At 41.0% G+C, this 20,727-nt stretch overlaps 1 protein-coding gene across 1 annotated transcript in view; it reads left to right on the plus strand.

Annotated features, from left to right (window-relative positions):
* Positions 1–20,727, plus strand: part of slit3 (slit homolog 3 (Drosophila)) — a 180,093-nt gene that overhangs the window by 144,515 nt on the left and 14,851 nt on the right. Inside the window, exons 21-31 of the mRNA XM_053631039.1 lie at positions 1,188–1,256; positions 1,389–1,460; positions 1,581–1,652; positions 3,239–3,310; positions 5,650–5,813; positions 7,123–7,247; positions 9,499–9,596; positions 11,885–12,024; positions 15,712–15,805; positions 15,934–16,071; positions 18,179–18,422. Of these exons, the coding sequence (XP_053487014.1) occupies positions 1,188–1,256; positions 1,389–1,460; positions 1,581–1,652; positions 3,239–3,310; positions 5,650–5,813; positions 7,123–7,247; positions 9,499–9,596; positions 11,885–12,024; positions 15,712–15,805; positions 15,934–16,071; positions 18,179–18,422 (1,288 nt within the window). The remainder of the gene's footprint in view (positions 1–1,187; positions 1,257–1,388; positions 1,461–1,580; positions 1,653–3,238; positions 3,311–5,649; positions 5,814–7,122; positions 7,248–9,498; positions 9,597–11,884; positions 12,025–15,711; positions 15,806–15,933; positions 16,072–18,178; positions 18,423–20,727) is intronic.

Consider the following 20,727-nt stretch of genomic DNA (forward strand, 5'->3'; position numbering starts at 1 on the left):
TGTGTGTTTATACATAATGAACTTCACAATGGTAACTATATCACATGTTTACGAATCTCCAACACCTGCTGCACTACACACATCACACATCGCCAGCACAACATGCATAAACACTTTGCATGAAACTCAAAACGCTAGCCAACTCAAATATCTTGTACGTGCAATGTGGTAGGAAAACCACATCTCACAGTCAGAACGTTGGCCAATGACTTTTTATCTAGGCAAAATTATGATGCTCTACATTAGAGACCTTTATTTAGAAGAGCATAACTACACAGTCATCTATTTATGTTATACTCATTCATTTCCATTAGTCTGTATTAATGAACTTAACTAGCTAGCTAGCTGGCCTTATGCTATTATGTCATAATAGCTACCACTTTTTAGCATAGCCAAGGCTTCTAGGCAACGAAACCATGGGACTGGGCAGCACACTGGAGATTCCATTTAGCTTACTAGTTAGCATGTTTGCCTCCCGCCTCCGCCCTGTGTGTGTGGAGTTCGCATGTTCTCCCCATGCTTTCAGGGTTTCCTCCATGTACTCGGATTTCCTCCCCCAGTTCAAATACATGCATTGTAGGCTGATTGGCATTTCCAAGTTGTCCATAGTGTGCGATTGTGCCCTGTGATGGGTTCCCTGGGATAGGCTCCAGGCTCCCACGTGACCCTGTGAAGGATAAGCGGAATGGAAAAGTGATGGATGGATGGATGGATGGACGGATGGATGGATGGATGAGTTTGTCCACACTTCAATTTTCAAAATTCAGTATTTTTCCATTGGGAACACACTGCGGTAAAAAAATGGCATCTTCACAAGTGGAAATATCTTGAATATAGTCATATTGATCTAATATTCCTTGTTTTAAGATTACAGTAAACCAAATATAAGATTATTAAACCTATATGTAGACAGTTTTACCATTTCTCTTATTCTTTGGCCAGATAATTTGGCTTCTTTCTTGGATATAAATGCTTAAAATGTACTAAATTATCTGCAAATACAGTAGAACAAGACCATTTAAAGCTTGAACTTAGGAAAAACATCTTGAAAAAGTTTTAGTAATCTTATATTTGGTTTATTGGAAATCCTAGACTATATTAGCTTTATAGATTCACCTATAGATTCATAGAATTAAAGGTGTGGATGTGACATTGTGTAAAATCCTGCTCGTCCTGTATGCCTCCAGGTATCTGGAAGGAAACCTGCTCACTTCAGTGCCCAAGGAGCTGAGCAATCTGAAACAACTACTGCTCGTGTATGTATTTCAACTCATCTCATAGTTGAACGTTATGAGCGATATGAGCTTAATCGGATTTTTTGGCATGCTGATATTTGTTATTGTTATTTCAGTTGTGTGTGTGTGTGTGTGTGTGTTGTGTGCCCACAGAGACCTGAGTAACAACAGTGTCAGCTCTCTGACTCCTTTCATCTTCAGCAATATGACTCAGCTCTCCACACTGTGAGTGTGCCATCTGCCACACACCGCTAACTCAGCCATTTGTGTGTGAATCAGTGTGAGTGTGTGAGTACTTAAATCACTTTGAGTGATATATATTTGTCTCTTTCTCTATCTCTACAGTATCCTGAGTTATAATCAGATCCGCTGTGTGCCAGTGCATGCGTTCGACGGACTGCGCTCACTCCGTTTGCTGTAAGTCTCTTTCTGATGGTACCTGAGGAAGGGATACACACACACACACACACACACACACACACACATTGATTTTGCTGCAGTTTTTTTGTTTTTCACTACGATGCTTGTTGGTAAACAGCTTTGGCTGAATGCGCATAGTGATGACGTCACATGGCACGTTGTGATGACGTCACATGACGCGTCTTGGCCCAAATCTGCTGTAATTTAGAAAAATTAGCAGGAAGCTCCTGCAAATATTGCGGAGTTTCCTTGATTTTGCGGCAATTTCTGCGCTCGCAAAATCGCAGAATCCTGGAGGGACTGGTATACACACACACACACACATCCTTGTAAGGACCTTCCATTGACACAATTAATTATTGTAGCTAATTAATGCTTTGCCTACATCTCATGTTACCATGACTAACACACACACACACACATACACACACACACACCCCTAGGGCACCAGCCTCTGCCCCACAGCAGGCCTTATTAACTCCACTTTAAGAGGTGGCCATGAAACAGAGCAGGTTTCAGAGGTAAATTGAGTTTCTAGCCTCAGCAGGTTCTCTTTTTTGTACATGAAGAAGTGAGCAATTGTTTTTCCTTCCGTACCTCTCATAAGCTGTGGTCTGGAGGTTATCAGCACTCGTTAAAGGAATCTTCAAGTGTTACTTAACTTGTTTGATCTCTGTGATTAACCTGAATAACATTTATTTCTCTGTACTGATGGGGGAAAAAAGCTTAGAATCCCTGCTTACTTATATAATCTCACTTCGATTGAAAGCCTAGGGGAAGCTGTTGTCAGTGAGTGTTTAAAATATGTGACTACAATGCAAAGGTTTCAACCCAAAAAAGGCTTATTTATCCATGCGCAATCAGAATCAGACCCAAACATCAATCACACATTCCTCCTACTGAAAGAACTCCTTCTATCCCTGAAAGGATCAATTATACGGATATAGACCTTTACAAAATGAGCTTATTTTAGAAATGTTTATTGACACCCCAACAATGCCCCCATCATCTTTCTCAGAACAGGTAAGCTGGGTGAAATTCTTGTTTGTGGTGGTCACACATACGCTACACATATTGTGGATAGACATTAGGTTGAAAGCAGGCTGGACTATTCCTTTAAACCCTGATCCTCTGTTACGCTAGGCTGACAAGGAGGCGCTCTGATAGTCAAACTGGGGTCAGCTTTGGCTGCCAGCCACTCGTCACTCTCACTTGTTAATTTCCCAGAATGCCCCTGAGGGGAACACTGGCGTGACTTCATTGGTGCAGTGCTGTCCGGTCAAAGGGTCTGATTGCTGTTACACTGACACCAGACCCCTGTGTGTGTGTGTGTGCGTGTGTGTGTGTGCGTGTGTGCGTGCATGCGTGTGTGTGTGTGTGTCTGTCTGTGTGTGTGTGTGTGTGTGTGTGTGTGTGTGTGTGCGCGTGAGGGAAGAGGAATTGACATAAAATTCTATACCTGCCTTGAATCATCAGTGCTGACTTTGTTTCTGTAGACAAAATGGTCTCAGTTAGAGCTAACTGCAACATCCTCCCTTTCTTCTCGTGCATTTGTTTTCAATTTCTCCTTTCTTCTCTTTCAGGACTCTCCACGGAAATGACCTTTCAACCATTCCAGAGGGAGCCTTCAACCACTTGACGTCTCTGTCTCATCTGTGAGTGCATGTGATCCTGTGCGAAAGCTCTCTCTCTCTCTCTCTCTCTCTCTCTCTCCCTCTGTCTCTCTCTCTCTCTCCCTGTCTCTCTCTCTCTCTCTCTTTCTCTCTCTCTCTTTCTCTCTAACTCTTTCTTTTTCTCGCTCTCTGTCTCACTCTGTCTCTCTCTCGCTCTCTCTCTCACTCTCTCTCTCTCGCTCTCTCTCTCTCTAACTCTGTCTCTATCTCGCTCTCTGTCTCTCTCTCTATCTCTCTCTCTCTCTAACTCTGTCTCTCTCTCGATCTCTGTCTCACTGTCTCACTCTCTCTCTCTCTCACACTCTCTCTCTCGCTCTCTCTCTCTCTCTCACACTTTGTCTCTTCATCTTTCTCCATCCCTCGATATTAATGACAGACTCCCAGCATCACCCACAATCACTCACCTATTTATGATCTATAGAGGATTGACTTCATTACCAGGTGCGAAAGAGAGAAGGTTTTTTAAAGAGCTGCCCAGTGCTCAACTCTCAGAGTCTGGGCCCCACAGGAACTCTTTGTAAATTTTATTACAGCTAAAAGGCATCCATCAGTGAGTTCTTATGCCTCTTTTTTCTTCTTCTTCTTATTCGTTCTCCGGCTGCTGTTCCTGCTGTTGCTTTAAAATGAGGTTGCTTTAGTGCTGCCATGAAAAGAACTGTCACAAAAGGTTCCTCTTTGAGAATACGGGTCCTCTGATTCATTAAAGACAGACTGGAAGGAAGTGGTGCTTTAGTACATGAAGAGGCTGCCTTTGTGTACTTGAGCAGGATGTTTAAGAGTGTGTGTGAGTGTGTGTGTGTGTGTGTGTGGGTGGGTGTATAACAAAAGTTTTGACCGTGCTTTTATGCTAAACTCCACTTTTCCAGTCTAAATGGCTAATCCTCTTTCCTCGTTGTCAGTGGCACCTGTCTCATAGAGCAGGATTTAATCCAAAACGGAAATTTGACAGTTTGCGACACCTTTCAGCAGTCCGTACAGGATTTCATACAGGAGGGTTTTTTTTGTGATTTTTGCGGCCAAAAAAAAAAAAAACGCTCGAATTTCTGTGGCTTATTTCAAAATTTGCGATGTGGCTTGTGGAGATTTTTTTGTGCATTTTTGTTTTTTTGCAGAAAACTACTTGAATTGGCAAAATTGCAACTGCAGGAAAATGTTATACACGGTCTATCGCAGTGATGCTTGATGGTAAATGAAACCTTTTAGCTGTGCTTATGAATCGAAGAGAGATTGGCTGAATGCACGTTATGATGACGTCATGACGCATCTTGTCCCAAATCTGTGGTACTTTTGAGAAATTGCAAGCTCATCTGAATATTGTCGAGTTTGCTGGATTTCGCATACATTTCTGCGATCGCAAAAAAAAATCGCAAAATCCTGTATGGACTGCTTTCAGGGGCTTCGTATGCTCATAAACATCTCTTAATGGGTGCACGGTGGCTTAGTGGTCAGCACTTTTGCCTCACACCTCCAGGGTCGGGGGTTCGATTCCCACCGTGGCCCTGTGTGTGCGGAGTTTGCATGTTCTCCCCGTCCTGTGCGGGTTTCCTCCCCCAGTCCAAAGACATGCATGGTTGATTGGCATGTCCAAAGTGTCCGTAGTGTATGAATGGGTGTGTGAATGTGAATGTGTATTGGCACACTGTCCAGGGTGTACCCCGCCTTGTGCCCGATGCTCCCTGGGATAGGCTCCAGGTTCCCCCGTGACCCTGAAAAGGATAAAGTAGTATAGAAGATGAATGGATGGATGTCTTAATGGATACAAATACAGATATGACTCGGAGGCACTCTATTATAAGTGCCAGGTCAGGGTTGTGCTGGTTGGGCTATTAGTAATATTCGATTATAGAACCACATAGAAATCAATAACAACCAATTACACACCATAACACCATAAGTACCATAACAAATAACCAATACATTTGTTAGAAAACATCACAGATATTTAGAAACAAAAAGAATTTGTAACTATGTGTATGTTTTAGTTGGGGTGGTGTCTCAGTGGTTAGCACATCTGCCTTGCACCTCCAGGTTGGGGGTTCAAATCCAGCCTCACCCCTGGGGTTTCCTCCAGGTACTCCAGCTTCCTCCCCCAGCTCAAACACATGCTTAGCATGATTAGCATCTCTAAATTGTCCGTAGTGTGTGTGAGTTGTTCCCTGCGATGGGTTAGCACCTTGTCCAGGGTGTCCCCCACCTTCTGCCCTAAGCACCCTGGAATAGGCTCCAAGCTCCCTTGTGATAATATAAATGATATGGAAAATGCATGGATGGATGTTTATGTACATATAAACAGTTTATATATTTGTGTGCGTGTTCCAAAGGGCTCTGGGTGCAAACCCACTCTATTGTGATTGTGAACTTCGCTGGCTCTCACAGTGGGTTAAAGCTGGTTTTAAGGAGCCAGGCATTGCTCGCTGTACTGGACCACCTGACATGGCTGACCGTCTGCTTCTGACCACGCCCCTCAATCGCTTCCAGTGCAACGGTGATGAACTCTCTTTTTTTTTCTATGTCTCATTTCCGTTTTAAGGAGCCGGACATTGCTCTTACAGGCAAAATCACCCAAGTGCTCCCGAGTTTTAACACTTCTAACAAGCCCTTAAAAGCTTGTTAGAAGTGTTGAGGGATTAATTTGAGATTAAACAAGAGATTAAAGGGATTTTATATATATTTGGATGGCGCAAGACTTAGTGACCCCCTCTGTGATCCCTCCTTCGTGTCCACTTTGAAATGTCACCATCTCTCCTTCAATAACTCAAGTTGCATCATTATTGTGCTTGTGGTCTATATGGGTTTTTTTTTTTTAATTATGGGATGACAAGAGTACAATAAAGCTGTTTTTTTCTGTCACACAGAAATCACACATAAAAAAATTGATAGGGCATGTGTCGAGATCGGTGGTGTTAGATTGCTTAACGTGACATTCTCCGATTTAGTGCCGTTGCAACCAAAGATAGAAAATTTTTGACGCTTGTCTAAAAATCTCCAGTTGGAGCATGGCTTAGGATTACACACACTCACGAGACAGATATGCTAATGCTAATGTGAAACATAAATTAAACATGCTATAAAAATATCTAAAAAGATCCTTATTACCCGAGGCTCACTTTGAAGAATGTTTCCGTTTATGTTTCCCCATTCTGTGCAGGATCATACTGACTGATGACATAAGCAGAATTAATAAGCCATTTTCTCTAATCGCAAGTTTATCGTTCGAGGATCCTCGTCGTATAATCGGGCATGGAGGAGACATGTTTTCGCACGGTCTGTGAAAGAATTTGGACAAGAATTCACTGGAATGAACTCATACCATCTGAAACTGACCATCTAAAACCAGTTTAAGGCGTGTCGCCAACTCATTGTACAGAACAAAGTTGCATTTGCAAAATTATCTGATTTGTTCCTCGGTGCAAAACGGCTCGCAGTATGATGGCAGTAGTGTATTAAGTTCACCGCAGTTGGATCTAAATACCTGGCATTTAAATGCACGGAATTCAATTTGTGCCGAAGGCATTGAACGTAACTTTTCAAGAAACAAACAAAAATATACATTGAAAAAGCAAAAATGCTGTTTATTTGAAGTGTTCATTGTTTTTCTTCCTTTGTCGCTGTACATTTTTGTTCATTTCTTGAAAGGTTATGTTCAATACGTTTGGCACAAATTGAATTCCGTAGCATACGGGGTGGCAAAACTTATTTCAGTGGTGGTCTTGTAGCTCATGTAGCCACGCCCTTGACTTTCCTCCACTAATCCCTTTTCTTCTCTCTCTCTCTCTCTCTCTCTCTCCCAACAGGTCCTGTTGATCTGAATATGATGTCCAAGTGCGCCCCCTGTCTGGCCAACCCGTGCCAGAACAACGGCACGTGCGTTAGTGATGTCACAGGCTCCTATCACTGCACCTGTCCCTTTGGCTACAAGGTGAAAGATCCTCACGCTTTCCAAAATACCTGTGCAATTCATTCCTTCTCAGACATATCCCCTTCCCTAGTTTATTATACATGGCCTGTTTGAGTTATGCATATCATTACAAGAGTGCAAGGAAGAAGCTTATATCATCAATCTTCCTTAGCTGGCTCAATATATTGGAATCTCCTCTGCTCATGCATGCGCAATGCTCAGCAAGGGATCAATGCAGAAAAAAACAAAGATGTCCAAGACTGCAGATTTAGAGTCCTAGTCAGGATGTGCTTACAGCTATATTACATGTCATGCTGCTCGGTGTATTTATGAATATTGTTCAGACGTATGAGTCATGAAACTGATGAAGTGTGAGATTTGCAGTTGCAGGAGAAAGACCAACCAGCTCAATTAAAAAAATAACTATTGCACCTAATCTGTTGCAGAGTTGCATGATAACGTTTGCTTAATATTGATCAATAACAGCATACGGACATTTTTTTAATAACAAATATTCAGGCAATTAAGGAACATTTCTTTTCATACTATACATTCTAAACCTACATGCCTACACATGGCTGGATTCGTTCATCAAAATAAGACATGGTTGATTTTTATTTATTTTTTTATTCTTAATATAAGCACTGTTAGCACAATTAGATCCTACACTAGGCTTACTAATATTGTATTCTGTTAAACTAAATGAGGAAGCAGGGCACAGTGCCTCACACCTCCGGGATCTCTGGTTCGGGATTGAGCTCAGGTCCAGTCTGTGTGGAGATTCCCATTTTCTTATTGTGTTTGTGTGGGTTTCCTCCCAAAAATATTTAGAATTTTGCCTTGATAGCAGGATAGGCTCCGGAATCGTGGACGAAGCCAAGAATCGTGATCACAATTACAAGACAATTAGTTGGGCAGTATTGTATTGGGTGGTGTGTGTGTATGTGTGTGTGTGTGCGTGTGTGTGTGTGTATGTGTGTGTGTGTGTGTGTATATGGCGTCTTTTGATTGGTTATGGGATTCCTGTCAGTGTCTGTCTGCAGTTGAACAGATAAGAGTTTCACCTCTTGCCCTCTACAACACAAAAAAACAGTGGCTCCTCTTTTAATTAAAATCCCTGCACCCAAGGTTAAAACAGGTGTGTGTGTGTGTGTGTGTGTGTGTGTGTGTGTGTGTGTTTCAGGCTCTCTTCCATTTTGACAGCCTTCCCGTTCCCTTACCCTTTTTCTCTTTCTCTGTTGAGTCCTGATTGATTAAAAACACAAGCAGTATAGAGGCGGCAAGAAAGAAAACAGTCAAACACCATAGCTGTGAGCGGTAGAGAGAAAATAAGCAAAGCAGACGTATTTTTTTTTGTCTGAAATTGGAAATAGGTGACAGCCGTGGAGTGCTAAATGGATCTGAACACATTATTCCGCTTTTTTTTTGGAGGGTGTTTTTTCTTCCTGTTTGGGCCAGGATGTGGGAAGGAGAAACCCAAAGCAGACATTTGTACTGACAGTGTAAGAGCTCCTGTTACACCCCTTTCAGAAGAGTCTAACACAATAAAGCGTGTTCCAGCTGCTAATAATTCCTCCGGAGAAATGTAAAATGTATTGTGTTCGCATGCAGTTTAGTCTTACTGTCTGTTTCTGACCGCCGGGTCTGAACATACGAGCATGTGCCGAACGTGTGTGTGAAGTCTCTGACTTCAGAACCACTGACTTTACTTGTCGTTCTGCTGAAATACAGACACCGCATCGTTGCTTCGCAATTACATTGTTTATTGCTTTCCACAAATCTAAGCTAAGTGTGTGCTGTAGTTTCTGATTTCAACCTCTGTTTAAACGTGTCTCTGGTTAACCAGATTGAACTCTGACACAGATCAGCTCATCGGTTTTGGAAAATATGGATGATGCATGGAATATTTATAGCACTCATGAAATTTGTGTTATAACATATAGTATTGCATGACTTTTTGGTGGTTTGGCGAGACAGATGCATCTACATAGATAACATCAGCTTAAAAAGTCTGGAGTCTTGAGTGATCAGATTGTGTCTTGGCTGCACATTTATATCATTCTGATATAACTCGAGATGCATGAATTGAGGTCTAATCAGGGCTTTCGTATTCGTAAAATGAGCTGTCTCGTCAAGTACAAGCATTTATTGTACAATGCAACACTTGAACAGATGAACAGATGCTGTTTAACAGGTACGTCATGTGAAGACATGAAGCGTTTTGAGTCGTATTGCTGCTATAGATTCTGTTTGTCTTTTTCATCTATCTCAGGGACGGAACTGTGAGATCCCCATGAACGCCTGTTTGAGCCAACCCTGTGTCAACGGGGGCACATGTCACCTCTCAGCTGGTCAGGACGGTCACTACAGGTACACACTGCACTCTTGCAGGGTTATTTTACTACATTCTGGGAATCCTTACGTCTTTAAGATACACACTGACTGCTACTAAATATATCATGTTTCAACTCTATTTGCCAGGTGAACTTTAAAAGCCAAGAGCCAGTAATGTCCCAGTAAATGTCCTGGCTTTGGACACTCTCCGCTTCCTAAATCACCTTGTAACATTTTAAATGCATGCAGCTCTGCCCTTTCCATTCGATTACTGAGAGGCCTTGGCCTCCGCATCCAGACAAGCAACAAATAAGCCCAGCGTCAGGTTCCACTTGACATTACAAAAACAGCAATGAAACAGCTGCGGTGAGCCATTTGGATGGAGTAGGGTCAGGGTGCGTGTTTGTGGCATGGGACGATGTCAGTGCTGGGGGCGTGAGTATGATATATCGGCTCCAGCCTAGCTGCTGCCCTTTGAGCTATAGCCGTCTCTGAAATCTGGAAGTCTGAGTGGTGTGTGGTGCGGGTTGGAGGGTTCGGGTGGAGGTGCTTGGGTGGCACCAGAGAGCATATGAGCTGGTTACTGGGTGAGATAAGTGTTGCTGGTCTTTCGTGGGAAGTCTCCATGGAGACAGGGCTTTATCAAACACTGTGCTTCCTCCCAAGCCTCAGTCACCAATGGTGCCAAGCCACAACATACAGTAGGGCTCAAAAGGAAACCTTAAAGTACCCTTGAACGTGTAATTTTAAACCATTAAGAGCAATCTGTGTAGAATAATAAATTGTTAAATGTGTTTTAATGCCTAAGATTTTTTTTTTTTCCAAAAAGCCTGGATCAACAAATATACATTTATAGGCAAACTGATAATACCCACATGTCCTCCATCATTCCAAATCGTGTTAGTAAAGCTGCTCTCATTTGTTCCAGGTAAACATGAACACCATTTTAGTATCTGAATCTCAATTTTGCATGGTTTTATTCTCAGCAGTTTGTTTAAAAGTAGCCAAAATATGTTCCTTGATACATAAGCCAAAAGTCCATTTCAAAATCAGTGAAAAATCCATTCATTTATTGATTTGCATAATGGACAAAGTGACATCACAAACTGAACCCTTTTTAAGAAACTAGCTGACTAAGTGTCTGTTCTGTTTTAAGGAATTACCAGATTTGACCTAAACACCAGTCTATATAAACAAATTACCTGTCCAAGAAGGGTCAGTTTTAAGCTTTTCATGCATAAATTATTAGAAAACATATTCATTTTTTAGATGGTTTTATTTATTTATTTATTTTAAAAATGGCATGGAAATTCAAATGAATTTAGACTCTTTTAAAAAAAGAAAAAAGAAAGAAAAAAAGAATAATTTATTTTAAAAAGTAATTCAAGTGTCAAGGAATCGACATTTTAGATAATTTGATCAAAATTATATATATATATATATATATATATATATATATATATATATATATATATATGTTTGTTTGTTTAAACAAAAAACAGTAATTATGTAGTTTATCTCAGAATTTGTATGATGTTTTATAAAAGAAATAAATTATAAAACTAATCATGTTTGATAAAGTCTGAGATTTCTTTAAAAAATTGATTAGACCTTTTTGTGTAGAAAGTTTAGTCATAAATGGCCAAGATGTGTTGTATTTGTCAGAGTCAGTCATGTAGGATTGGGGATAGCAGCACTTAATGGAGTAATAAAAATCAGGATAATGGTGTATATAACGCTGGAGTGTTTTTTAGATGATTTAATATCTAATACAAAAAAAAACAAAAACACGCCTTAAATGAATGGTCTCTTAAATGAAGCGTGGATGCCATAAGAAAGGATTAAGTTTAATAGAATATTTTAGCCCCCAGAAATAACCCTTCAAGAACACATCAACAGACATTTAACCTTTAAAACACCACTTAATGAAAGAGTTCATCAATTTGTTCACATTACAGTGGATTAATGTTGAAGTTCATGGTCTGATTATGTGAACTAATGCTGGAAATAATGTTAGTTAAGGAGAAGCGTAAAGCATAACCACAAACTCATATTTACTGCAGCTATAGTAATAGGGCTACTGTATACTAACCAGGTTTTAGCAGTTACGTTTCTGGATTAGCTTTATTAGATTGTGTTTTAGGATGAAATATGCGTGTTTCTGTTTCACTGAGGTAAAGAAAACAAAGCAAAAAAAACAACAACAACAACAAATGAAGCTGTGTGTTAACAAGATAAAAAACGTCAATTGTGAATATAAGTTTCTCAAACACCATACCACCAGAGATAACAGCAGCCTGTGTCTGTTTTCGGTCCCACTCCAGATGTGTGTGTCTGCCTGGCTTTGAGGGCGAGCGATGTGAGGTGAACCCAGATGACTGCGAAGACAATGACTGCGAGAATAACTCCACCTGTGTGGATGGCGTCAACAACTACACCTGTATCTGCCCTTCCAACTACAGAGGTACTATCCAAAACCGCTTCAGTGGAGCAACACACACACACACACACACACACACACACACAAACACAGGATTTAGCAATAAGACACCAGGTGCTACACTGAGCTCAAATCCCATTCACTGGGATTATATTGTTCAAGGAGTACATTTCCTCCCAGCGTTATTACTTTGTTACACTGCAACAAGGCTATAACCCGAGCCCTGTTTATTCATTTGTTAAGGTTGCTTTGAAATAATACAAAAACTGTAAAAAGGTAATGTGTTCTGAACAAAGAGTAAGAGTGTGACAGGCATCCTGACTCAGCGCTGTGAGATTAAAGGCTGCAGGACTGAGAGGAGTGAGAGGAGAGATGCAGCTGTTTTGCAGCAAGCCCTGTTATTACTCACAGGAAGTCTAATTGTATCCTCCTCTGGGAGCGGGTAGAGCATGTGTGTGTGTGTGCATACTGTGGTACCAGCTTTGGACTGGAAGCCAAAACTGTAGGCTTGCCCTACACACAGCTGCTGTATAAAGCCGAGCGGTTGACGAGAAGGGAAGCCCCAAAGCAGGTCCACAATTAGAACTCCTGTAAACAGTTTTCCTCTTCCTCAGCCACACTCCTGTGTAGAGTGTACTCTTTTGTTGCACTCCAAGGCTGGTGTTTTTTTTTGTTTGTTTGTTTTAGTTTCAGGTGCTTTCACGTATGAAGCGTTTGGTCCTTTTGAATCAAACCTTAGTGTGTTTTCAGCCTTGGGGTGGTTCAATTACGCAGGTGAGAACACAGCGATCACACACTCTTGGACCAAAACAAGAGCGTCTGAGTGTCTGAGTGAACTCGAACGTGGGACGATCGCGGTGAGAAAAATGATTTCAACCCAGCATCAACCCACCTGCCTCAAGTGAATGCGAACACGCCATGTGTTTTGGGTTGTGTGCAGCGTTTTTGTTGTAGGTGCTAACCTGAGCCGTGAGGTGCAAACTGAGCCAGAGGACAGAGCTTTAGTACTCGACAAACAAACAAATTGGTGTAACAGCACCTAGTGCGTCTAACACTTTATTCCAAAATCTGATGATTTGTCATCGAGAATAGTAACTCCAGAGACCTGGAGTGAAGAAACATCTGTAGTGTTGCTCTTCAGGAAAGAGAATCAAGGGTCAAGATAAGGTATAAGGTAATTTAATCCTTGATTATCCCTCCTGACTAGCAACAGGAGACTGGACACGGGACATCAGAACACTGCGTATGCATTGTGCATAGACACAATGTCCTCCGCTATTCCTTGATAAAAAAAAAAAAAAAAATGATGTCATTAACTTTCAGCATAATCTCAATCCACTGCATATGTAGGGTATACCAATAAGCACGGATAACTTCAATTTCATGGTTTCCCTCTGCTGAAAAAAGAATGGAAAACTTGTCTACACTAAAGTTGCTTATAAAACAAGTCTTAAGGGCATGTGTTTCTAAATATTTAAAATATTCAACTGTATAATTCAAATGAAGTTACAGTCTAACAGTGAAGGCTTTGGGATGAGACGGGCACGAGGGGAAGTCATACCAAAGCTGTTATTAGGTCGTTTTAGGCAATTTTCCAACACTGGAGCAATACAGTAAAAAATCATTTGGGTTATTTACGGTTTAAAGGGTTTATGGAACATCAGGCAGAGAATGAGGCACTTTTGTCTTTCCTATGAGCTACACTGATTGTGTAGGTAGTTCCATCTCTGAAAGAATAAATTATAGAGATTTAGAGCTTAATTTACAAATACTTGCTAAAAATGCCAGAGTTCTATTTTAATCACAGGACTACTACTGATTTTGCAGAGGGCTGCAAAATGCAAATGAACCCTTTATGTGGGTGTTTTGTAATAAGTCCTTGCCATATAATCCTACACATGCAAAAGGATTTTTGGACAAATCTTAACCTACTCTAGGGTTTACAAGAGTGTTTTAATGTGTACTACAATAACAATATATTATTGTGATTCTATCAGTCAACCCTTCAAGTCAAGTGGCTTTTATTGTCATTTCAACCATATACAGCTGGTACAGTACACAGTCAGTATGTTTACATGGACAACAATAATCCGATATTAACCCGATTAAGACGATACTCTGATTAAGAAACTAGCATGTAAACAGCGATTTTTTATTACCTTAATCCGATTAAAGTCATACTTAAAGTAAACACAAATCGAATTAAGACGTGTGGAGTACTCCTGTTTTAGTCGCATTATCGACGGGCATGTTCAGACGGGCATTACAGACATGTACACAACTTAATCACACTATTAACGTCGTGTGGGAGTTTTCATCGCATTTTGCGACAGGACACGTACACACACGGCAGTGCTCAACCGTTTCACGGCAAACAAGAGAGCACGGCTGCGTCCCAAACCGCATACTTGCCTACTATATAGTGGGAGATACACATATCTCGGTTACTATATAGTAGGTAAGTACGCGGTTTGGGACGCAGCCCACAGCTTCAAGCAGTCATCTATTTGCACGTACAGCATGACAAATAATTAATTGCACTTGAAGCTTTCGTAAAATTAAAAATAAAAACACCCAAAACTGTATACGGTACCATAACGAAGACGAACTGTAGGTTGATACGTGAAATTCTGGAGGGAATGTCGAACAGGACGAGACAGAACTAAATAAGACCTACACATTTGTACATAAAATGCAGATTCAAACATGTGCAGACAACACAAGACAGTACAGTAACTACTAAAACAGGAACCATAGGCACAGTAACAGTGACAGTGTAGCGCCGACCAGTACACAGATCTATTGTGGAAGTGTCCGATATAACAAGTAGTAGAAAATAGGATATAAAAGGATAGTGCAAAAGAATAACAATATAACAAAAAATTCTGTGAATATAAAGCTGACTCATCTCTGTTCCCGTTTCTGCCGTTCTGGTTTTGTGTTGCTTCTGTTTAGTTTAGCACTATAGTGATCTTTCCACATCCTATTGGATCTTAAATGCCCTTCAGCTTTACCATGTAGATTCGATTAAAAAGCCGCAGCTGCAGCCGTTTGCCAGGCTGCGGGCACAGATGCTGAGCTGGGTAGAGGAAACAGCGGGCCACAGAGGGCTGCAGATGTTTAACTGGATCTCCACTCGACATCCAGTCAAAGCCCCAGAGTCAGATAGGGGAGAGTTGAGGAAGCAGGCCTGGCGAGTTCATCCAGAGCCCGGGAGGCTGCATCTGTTTCTGTGTGTGCTACCTTTGTGTTTCTATACACGAAAACATTAAGACCCTCAAGTGGATAGTGGTAGAACAGAGGGCTTACTGTGTGTGTGTGTGTGTGTGTGTGTGTGTGTGTGTAAAAGAGAGAGAGAGGATGTCCAGCAGCAGGTGGATGGATAAAGAAGCCACACTGAAGCTTCTAGAAGGAATGATTTAGTGCTCTGAGAAGGGTCCTGGACTTAGCTTTGCCAACACACACACACACACACACACACACACACTTCAGCTTGACAGTGGACAAAGAAAGGCATCCAAAATGCTCCAGTGAGTAAAAAAAATGTCAGTAGACCTCCAGGGAGTCATCAAACATAAGGATGACCCATTCTCCACGCAACTGCTGGCTGAATTTACTACCGTGGTTTGAGCTGTTTTCCATGAGATACAGCTGTGACAGCTGCAAAGGCAGGTGTTATAGAGGTTATATCTATCTGTGTATGTGCATTAGGAGACCTGTGTGAAGAAGTGGTGGACCCCTGCCTGCCTGGGTTTGACCCCTGCCAGCACGACTCCAAGTGTGTGCCTCTCAGTAAGGGCTACAGGTAAGTGTGTCATCTTTAGGGCTGAAAGGTCAGAGTTCAGAGAGTTGAGTATTGGAGCTCTGACACCAGATGATGTTCAATACATGGATTGTAGCATGTCCAGTATATGCAGTGTGTATGTGTTGTAGGTGTGAGTGTTTGCCAGGCTACGTGGGGCAGCACTGTGAGCAGGACTACAATGACTGTTTGGAGAACAAGTGTCAGCATGGGGCTGAGTGTGTAGACGCCATCAACGGATACACGTGTGTCTGCAAGGATGGTTTCAGGTAACACACATACTGTAGTACCTACACCTATACCTATACCTACACCTTCACCTACACCTATACCTATACCTACACCTATACCTACACCTACACTTATACTTACACCTATACTTATGCCTATACTTACACTAATACTTACACCTACACCTATAACTACACCTATACCAAGACCTATACTTACACCTATACCTACACTTATACCTACACCTATACCTATACTTACACCTATACCTACACTTATACCTACACCTATACCAACACCTATACTTACACCTATACCTACACCTATACCAACACCTATACCTACACCTATACCAACACCTATACCAACACCTATACCTACACCTTTACTTACACCTATACCTACACCTATACTTACACCTATACTTACACCTATACCTACACTTATACCTACAAATATACTTACACCTATGCCTACACCTATACTTACACCTGCACAGTCAAATTAAGTCCGAACATAACCATACACACCAGGGTGTCAAGAATTTAGTATTCAAATGCATTCGTTCATTCATTCATTCATTCACACATTCATTTCCAGTAAGCACTTTATCTTGATTCGGGTCATGGTCGATCCCAACCCTATTCCAGGAACACTAAGTGGGAATACAGCATGGATGGGATGGTAGTCCTGAGCAAACTACTGTATCAGTCCCCAGTTGGGACACTGTGTAAAATGTAAATTAAAACAGAATGCAATGAGTTACATAAACCCACTTGTTATTCACAATAGAACATAGAAAACATATCAAATGTTTAAACTGAGTAAATGTACCATTTTAAGAAAAAAACAACAGGTCAGTAACATGATTGTGTATAAAACGAGTATCTTAGAAAGGCTCTCAGAAGTAAAAATGGGATGGATTTTATATATATATATATATATATATATATATATATATATATATATATATATATATATATATATATATATACACATATATATACACACACTAGGTATGAAGAACTTTGGAAGATATTTTGCTACTTTTGGGACACCCTGTACATCAAATCCCAACTGGCTTCCTAATCCTTATCGTGAAATAGGCCCTAGGTGTAATTGTGTGTGTGCATGGTGCCCTCTGTGCACTGGCATCTCATTCAGGGTGTATTCCCACCTCCCGTCTTGTGTTCCTGGCATAGGAACACAGGATCCTTTCCTGGATCCACTGTAATCTTGATCAGGATAAAGTGGTTATTGAAGATGAATGAATGTGTTTTCCATGTTTCAAGATTTATTTAGAAAATTATTATCTAAGTATAGAGATGAAAATAAAGTACGCTGTAAATGACATGCATTTATTTTCCTACATTACAAGCGCCAGAAGGCCTTAAAAGTTTTAGAAAAATGTTTAGTCATCTAAAAGGAGAACACCGCTGAAAAATAATAAATGTCTTCAGATAAGTAAATATTATGAAAGTTTGAAAGTTCTGACAGCCCAAACACACAGCTATAATACACGGACATATGCTTAAGCACATATGCACTCGCACACACACAAACACACCCCAGGCTCCTGAGCTACAGATGGTGCTTTATTATATGGCACTAGGCTGCCTCATCCGAGCCGAACGGCAGATGAATCTCCATGTGGCTAATTATAGTGCTATAAGTGTGGGACTGCCTTGTGGATCTGATTGAGCGTGTGTGTTTTTATGTGTGTGTGTTGGTGTTTGTGTGTGCTAAACATGTGCGCGTGTGTGTGTATTTGGTGCAGTCAGTGCCAGCGAGCAGCAGGATAGCACAACTCATCAGTTTCTGAAAGTCTCGGTGTCTCTTATGCGCAGAGTTGTTACTGGGGCAGCCAGATGAACAATAGCTCTTTCTCTGCGGCGGCTGCTAATTAAGTGTTAGCGGCTTGAGCTCTGCATTAATTCGGCTTACCACCCACCCCGGCACTCTATCAATATTATAACATGATTTTCATCTTAGTAACAAAAATGTCTGGTTAATCTATGAAAGTGATTAGAAGCAACAAAAAAAATTGCAGCTTTTAGGAAAATTCGATCCTAAAATCGATTAAATCAGCCGCTTCATTCAAATCTGAATGTTTATATGGCTTTCTTTGTTTCTGTCGATGTTTAGCGGGCTCTTCTGTGAAAACCCTCCTCCCATGATCCTGCTCCAGAAGACGAGTCCGTGTGATCAGTCGGACTGTCAGAACGGAGCTCAGTGTCTTCTGATTGAGGGTGAACCGGTGTGTCGGTGTCTGCCCGGCTTCTTTGGAAACAAGTGCCAGAAGATGCTTACCGCACACTTCCTCGGGAAAGACACGTACATAGAACTACCCGGGTCTTCTATCCGTCCTTCCACTCATATATCCCTGCAGGTATGACCCACATCTTTAACACACTTATTATAAACAGATATCAGAGCAGCTTGTTTGTATTTCTTCCCTGTACACCAAACCTGCTCCTGGATCTCTAATCTAATCTTCATATAGCAGGTGTGTTAGATTAGACATGCAGGGCAGTGAATATTCAGAAGCCGCTACAGGCAGCTGTTTCCCAGTCCTTCCTCTTAACCAGCTTACAGTTTAGTCTACGATTTTCCAGTGCACATTCGAACAAAAGAAGCAGGAACCAATAAGGCTTGGTGTTCTGCTCGATTTTATTTACACATACAGCATTTGAAGACACCCTTATTCAGAGCGACATACATTTATACAACTGAGCAGTTGAGGGTTAAGGGCCTTACTCATGGGCCCAGTAGTGGCAGCTTGGCAGCGTTGGGATTTGAGCTCTCAACTTTCCGATCAGTAGTCTTCATCAACGTCTTAACCACTCAACTACCACTAATTCCACCAGTTTGAGAATGTTCATAGTGATGATGATATTAACAATCATTTCAGTGTGTGATGACATCATTGTTAAGGGCAACGTGAATTTTATCAGCAACAACAATGATAAAATTCTATACTCTGAAACATATAAAATTTGTTGTTGTTGTTGTTGATTTCACTCCATTAGTGAAAATAAGCCAAAACAAAACTAACATAGCACTAAAAATCCATTATGGTATCTTATCTTATGGTAACTCGAGCTGATGGCCAATGAAAAAGCACAATTCCTGTTCCTTTATTCTGTGAGGAGGTAACGGCTAATCAACAGGCTTGAGCAATGCGTAATATCACAAGGTCTCATTGATGACATCATAAGAATGATGTGAGGCAAAGTATTACACAGGCCAATTTAAAGACTGATAGACAGCTGCCTTCATGAGATATATATTTTAAGTGTTTCTAATGTCAGACCAGAAAAAAAGGTTTCAAACCAAAAACCCCACTAGAATTATGGCTTTGTTGTCTGTCCTTGTGTGTCGTTTGTATTTTGATTGGACAATGTGGGCTTAAACTATCGACGTATAGTTTCTCCTCTAAAGTCATTTTGGGGGAAAATGATAATAGATTAAATAATCCACCTTGTTTACGTTCATTAAACCTGCAACTGACGTCTTACAGATGTGTCAGTGAAGCGGCCGTAAAAATATCAGTCCAAACGGAGGTCAGATCTAGGAGATGTTTCACTCATGTGTAATCACCTACAGGCTGCGTAAATCTACTGTCTGGGCTAGAAAGAAATCAGCCCCGGCCTCATTTCTTCATTATTATAAATCATATGTTTATATTGCACGGTCTTTCACAGTGATGTTTGTTGGTAAACGAGACCTTTCATTGTCTCATACAGTATGAATCGAAGAGGGCTTTGGCTGAATGCGCATTGTGATGACATCACATGACGGCCCAAATCTGCAGTACATTTGAAAAATTGCGTGCTCTTCTGGATATTGCGAAGTTTCCTCGATTTTGCGTTAACGTCTGCAATCGCAAAACTGTAAAATCCTGGACGGACTGTTGAGACATTTGGTAACAGCAAATAATCTGATGCATCTGCCAAAAGTGAAAGATTATATTAATGTCTTTTTTTGAATCTTTGAAAAACAGGGAGGCTCAGCCATGTACACAAGCCATCCCTCTTCATCACTGACTGATTGTCTTTTGTTTTCATGTGCACGTTCATGTACTGTTTCTACTGACATCACTCATTTTGAAGACTGCTCACTGTGACTGCAACGAGCGGAAAGAACCGATATTTCAACACAACACAGTAATAAATGATTTGCTGTCATAAAGAGACCTTAGCTCGTTCTCACAATGCTCGCTTAATCATAGCAAGTCGTGAATGGATCATATCCCAGTGACAATTCTCTCTGACATTAGCAATCTACCTTGGTTTATGGATAAACTATTTGAACTACTGTAGCTGGTAATGTAATACTGTTGTGGGATGCCTTTGATGTCATACTTCTTCAAATGAACATTATAAATCTGAACCTTGGTTTAGCCTGTCTGAAAGCAAATAGAGAATTTGCTCTAGTGCCATTTACATCTCCCGAGGTTTTAGTTACTGAAAGAAAAGAAAATGTTCCCTACAGGCTGCATAGTTTAGTTCCAAAGTCTTAACCGACCCCGATTCAAGTCCCTAGTGGCGTGGAAATTATTTGAGAGTTGAATTAGGTGTTTGAACTTTCCAGTATTTGAAATCAGATACACCGCTGTAGACATAATACATCACCGAATAAGGTCAGTCACCAGCATATTTCTCACACCCACCCACAATCTATCCACAGTCTGC

Source organism: Ictalurus furcatus, chromosome 8 (genome assembly GCF_023375685.1).
Source record: "Ictalurus furcatus strain D&B chromosome 8, Billie_1.0, whole genome shotgun sequence".
Lineage (NCBI taxonomy): Eukaryota > Metazoa > Chordata > Actinopteri > Siluriformes > Ictaluridae > Ictalurus > Ictalurus furcatus.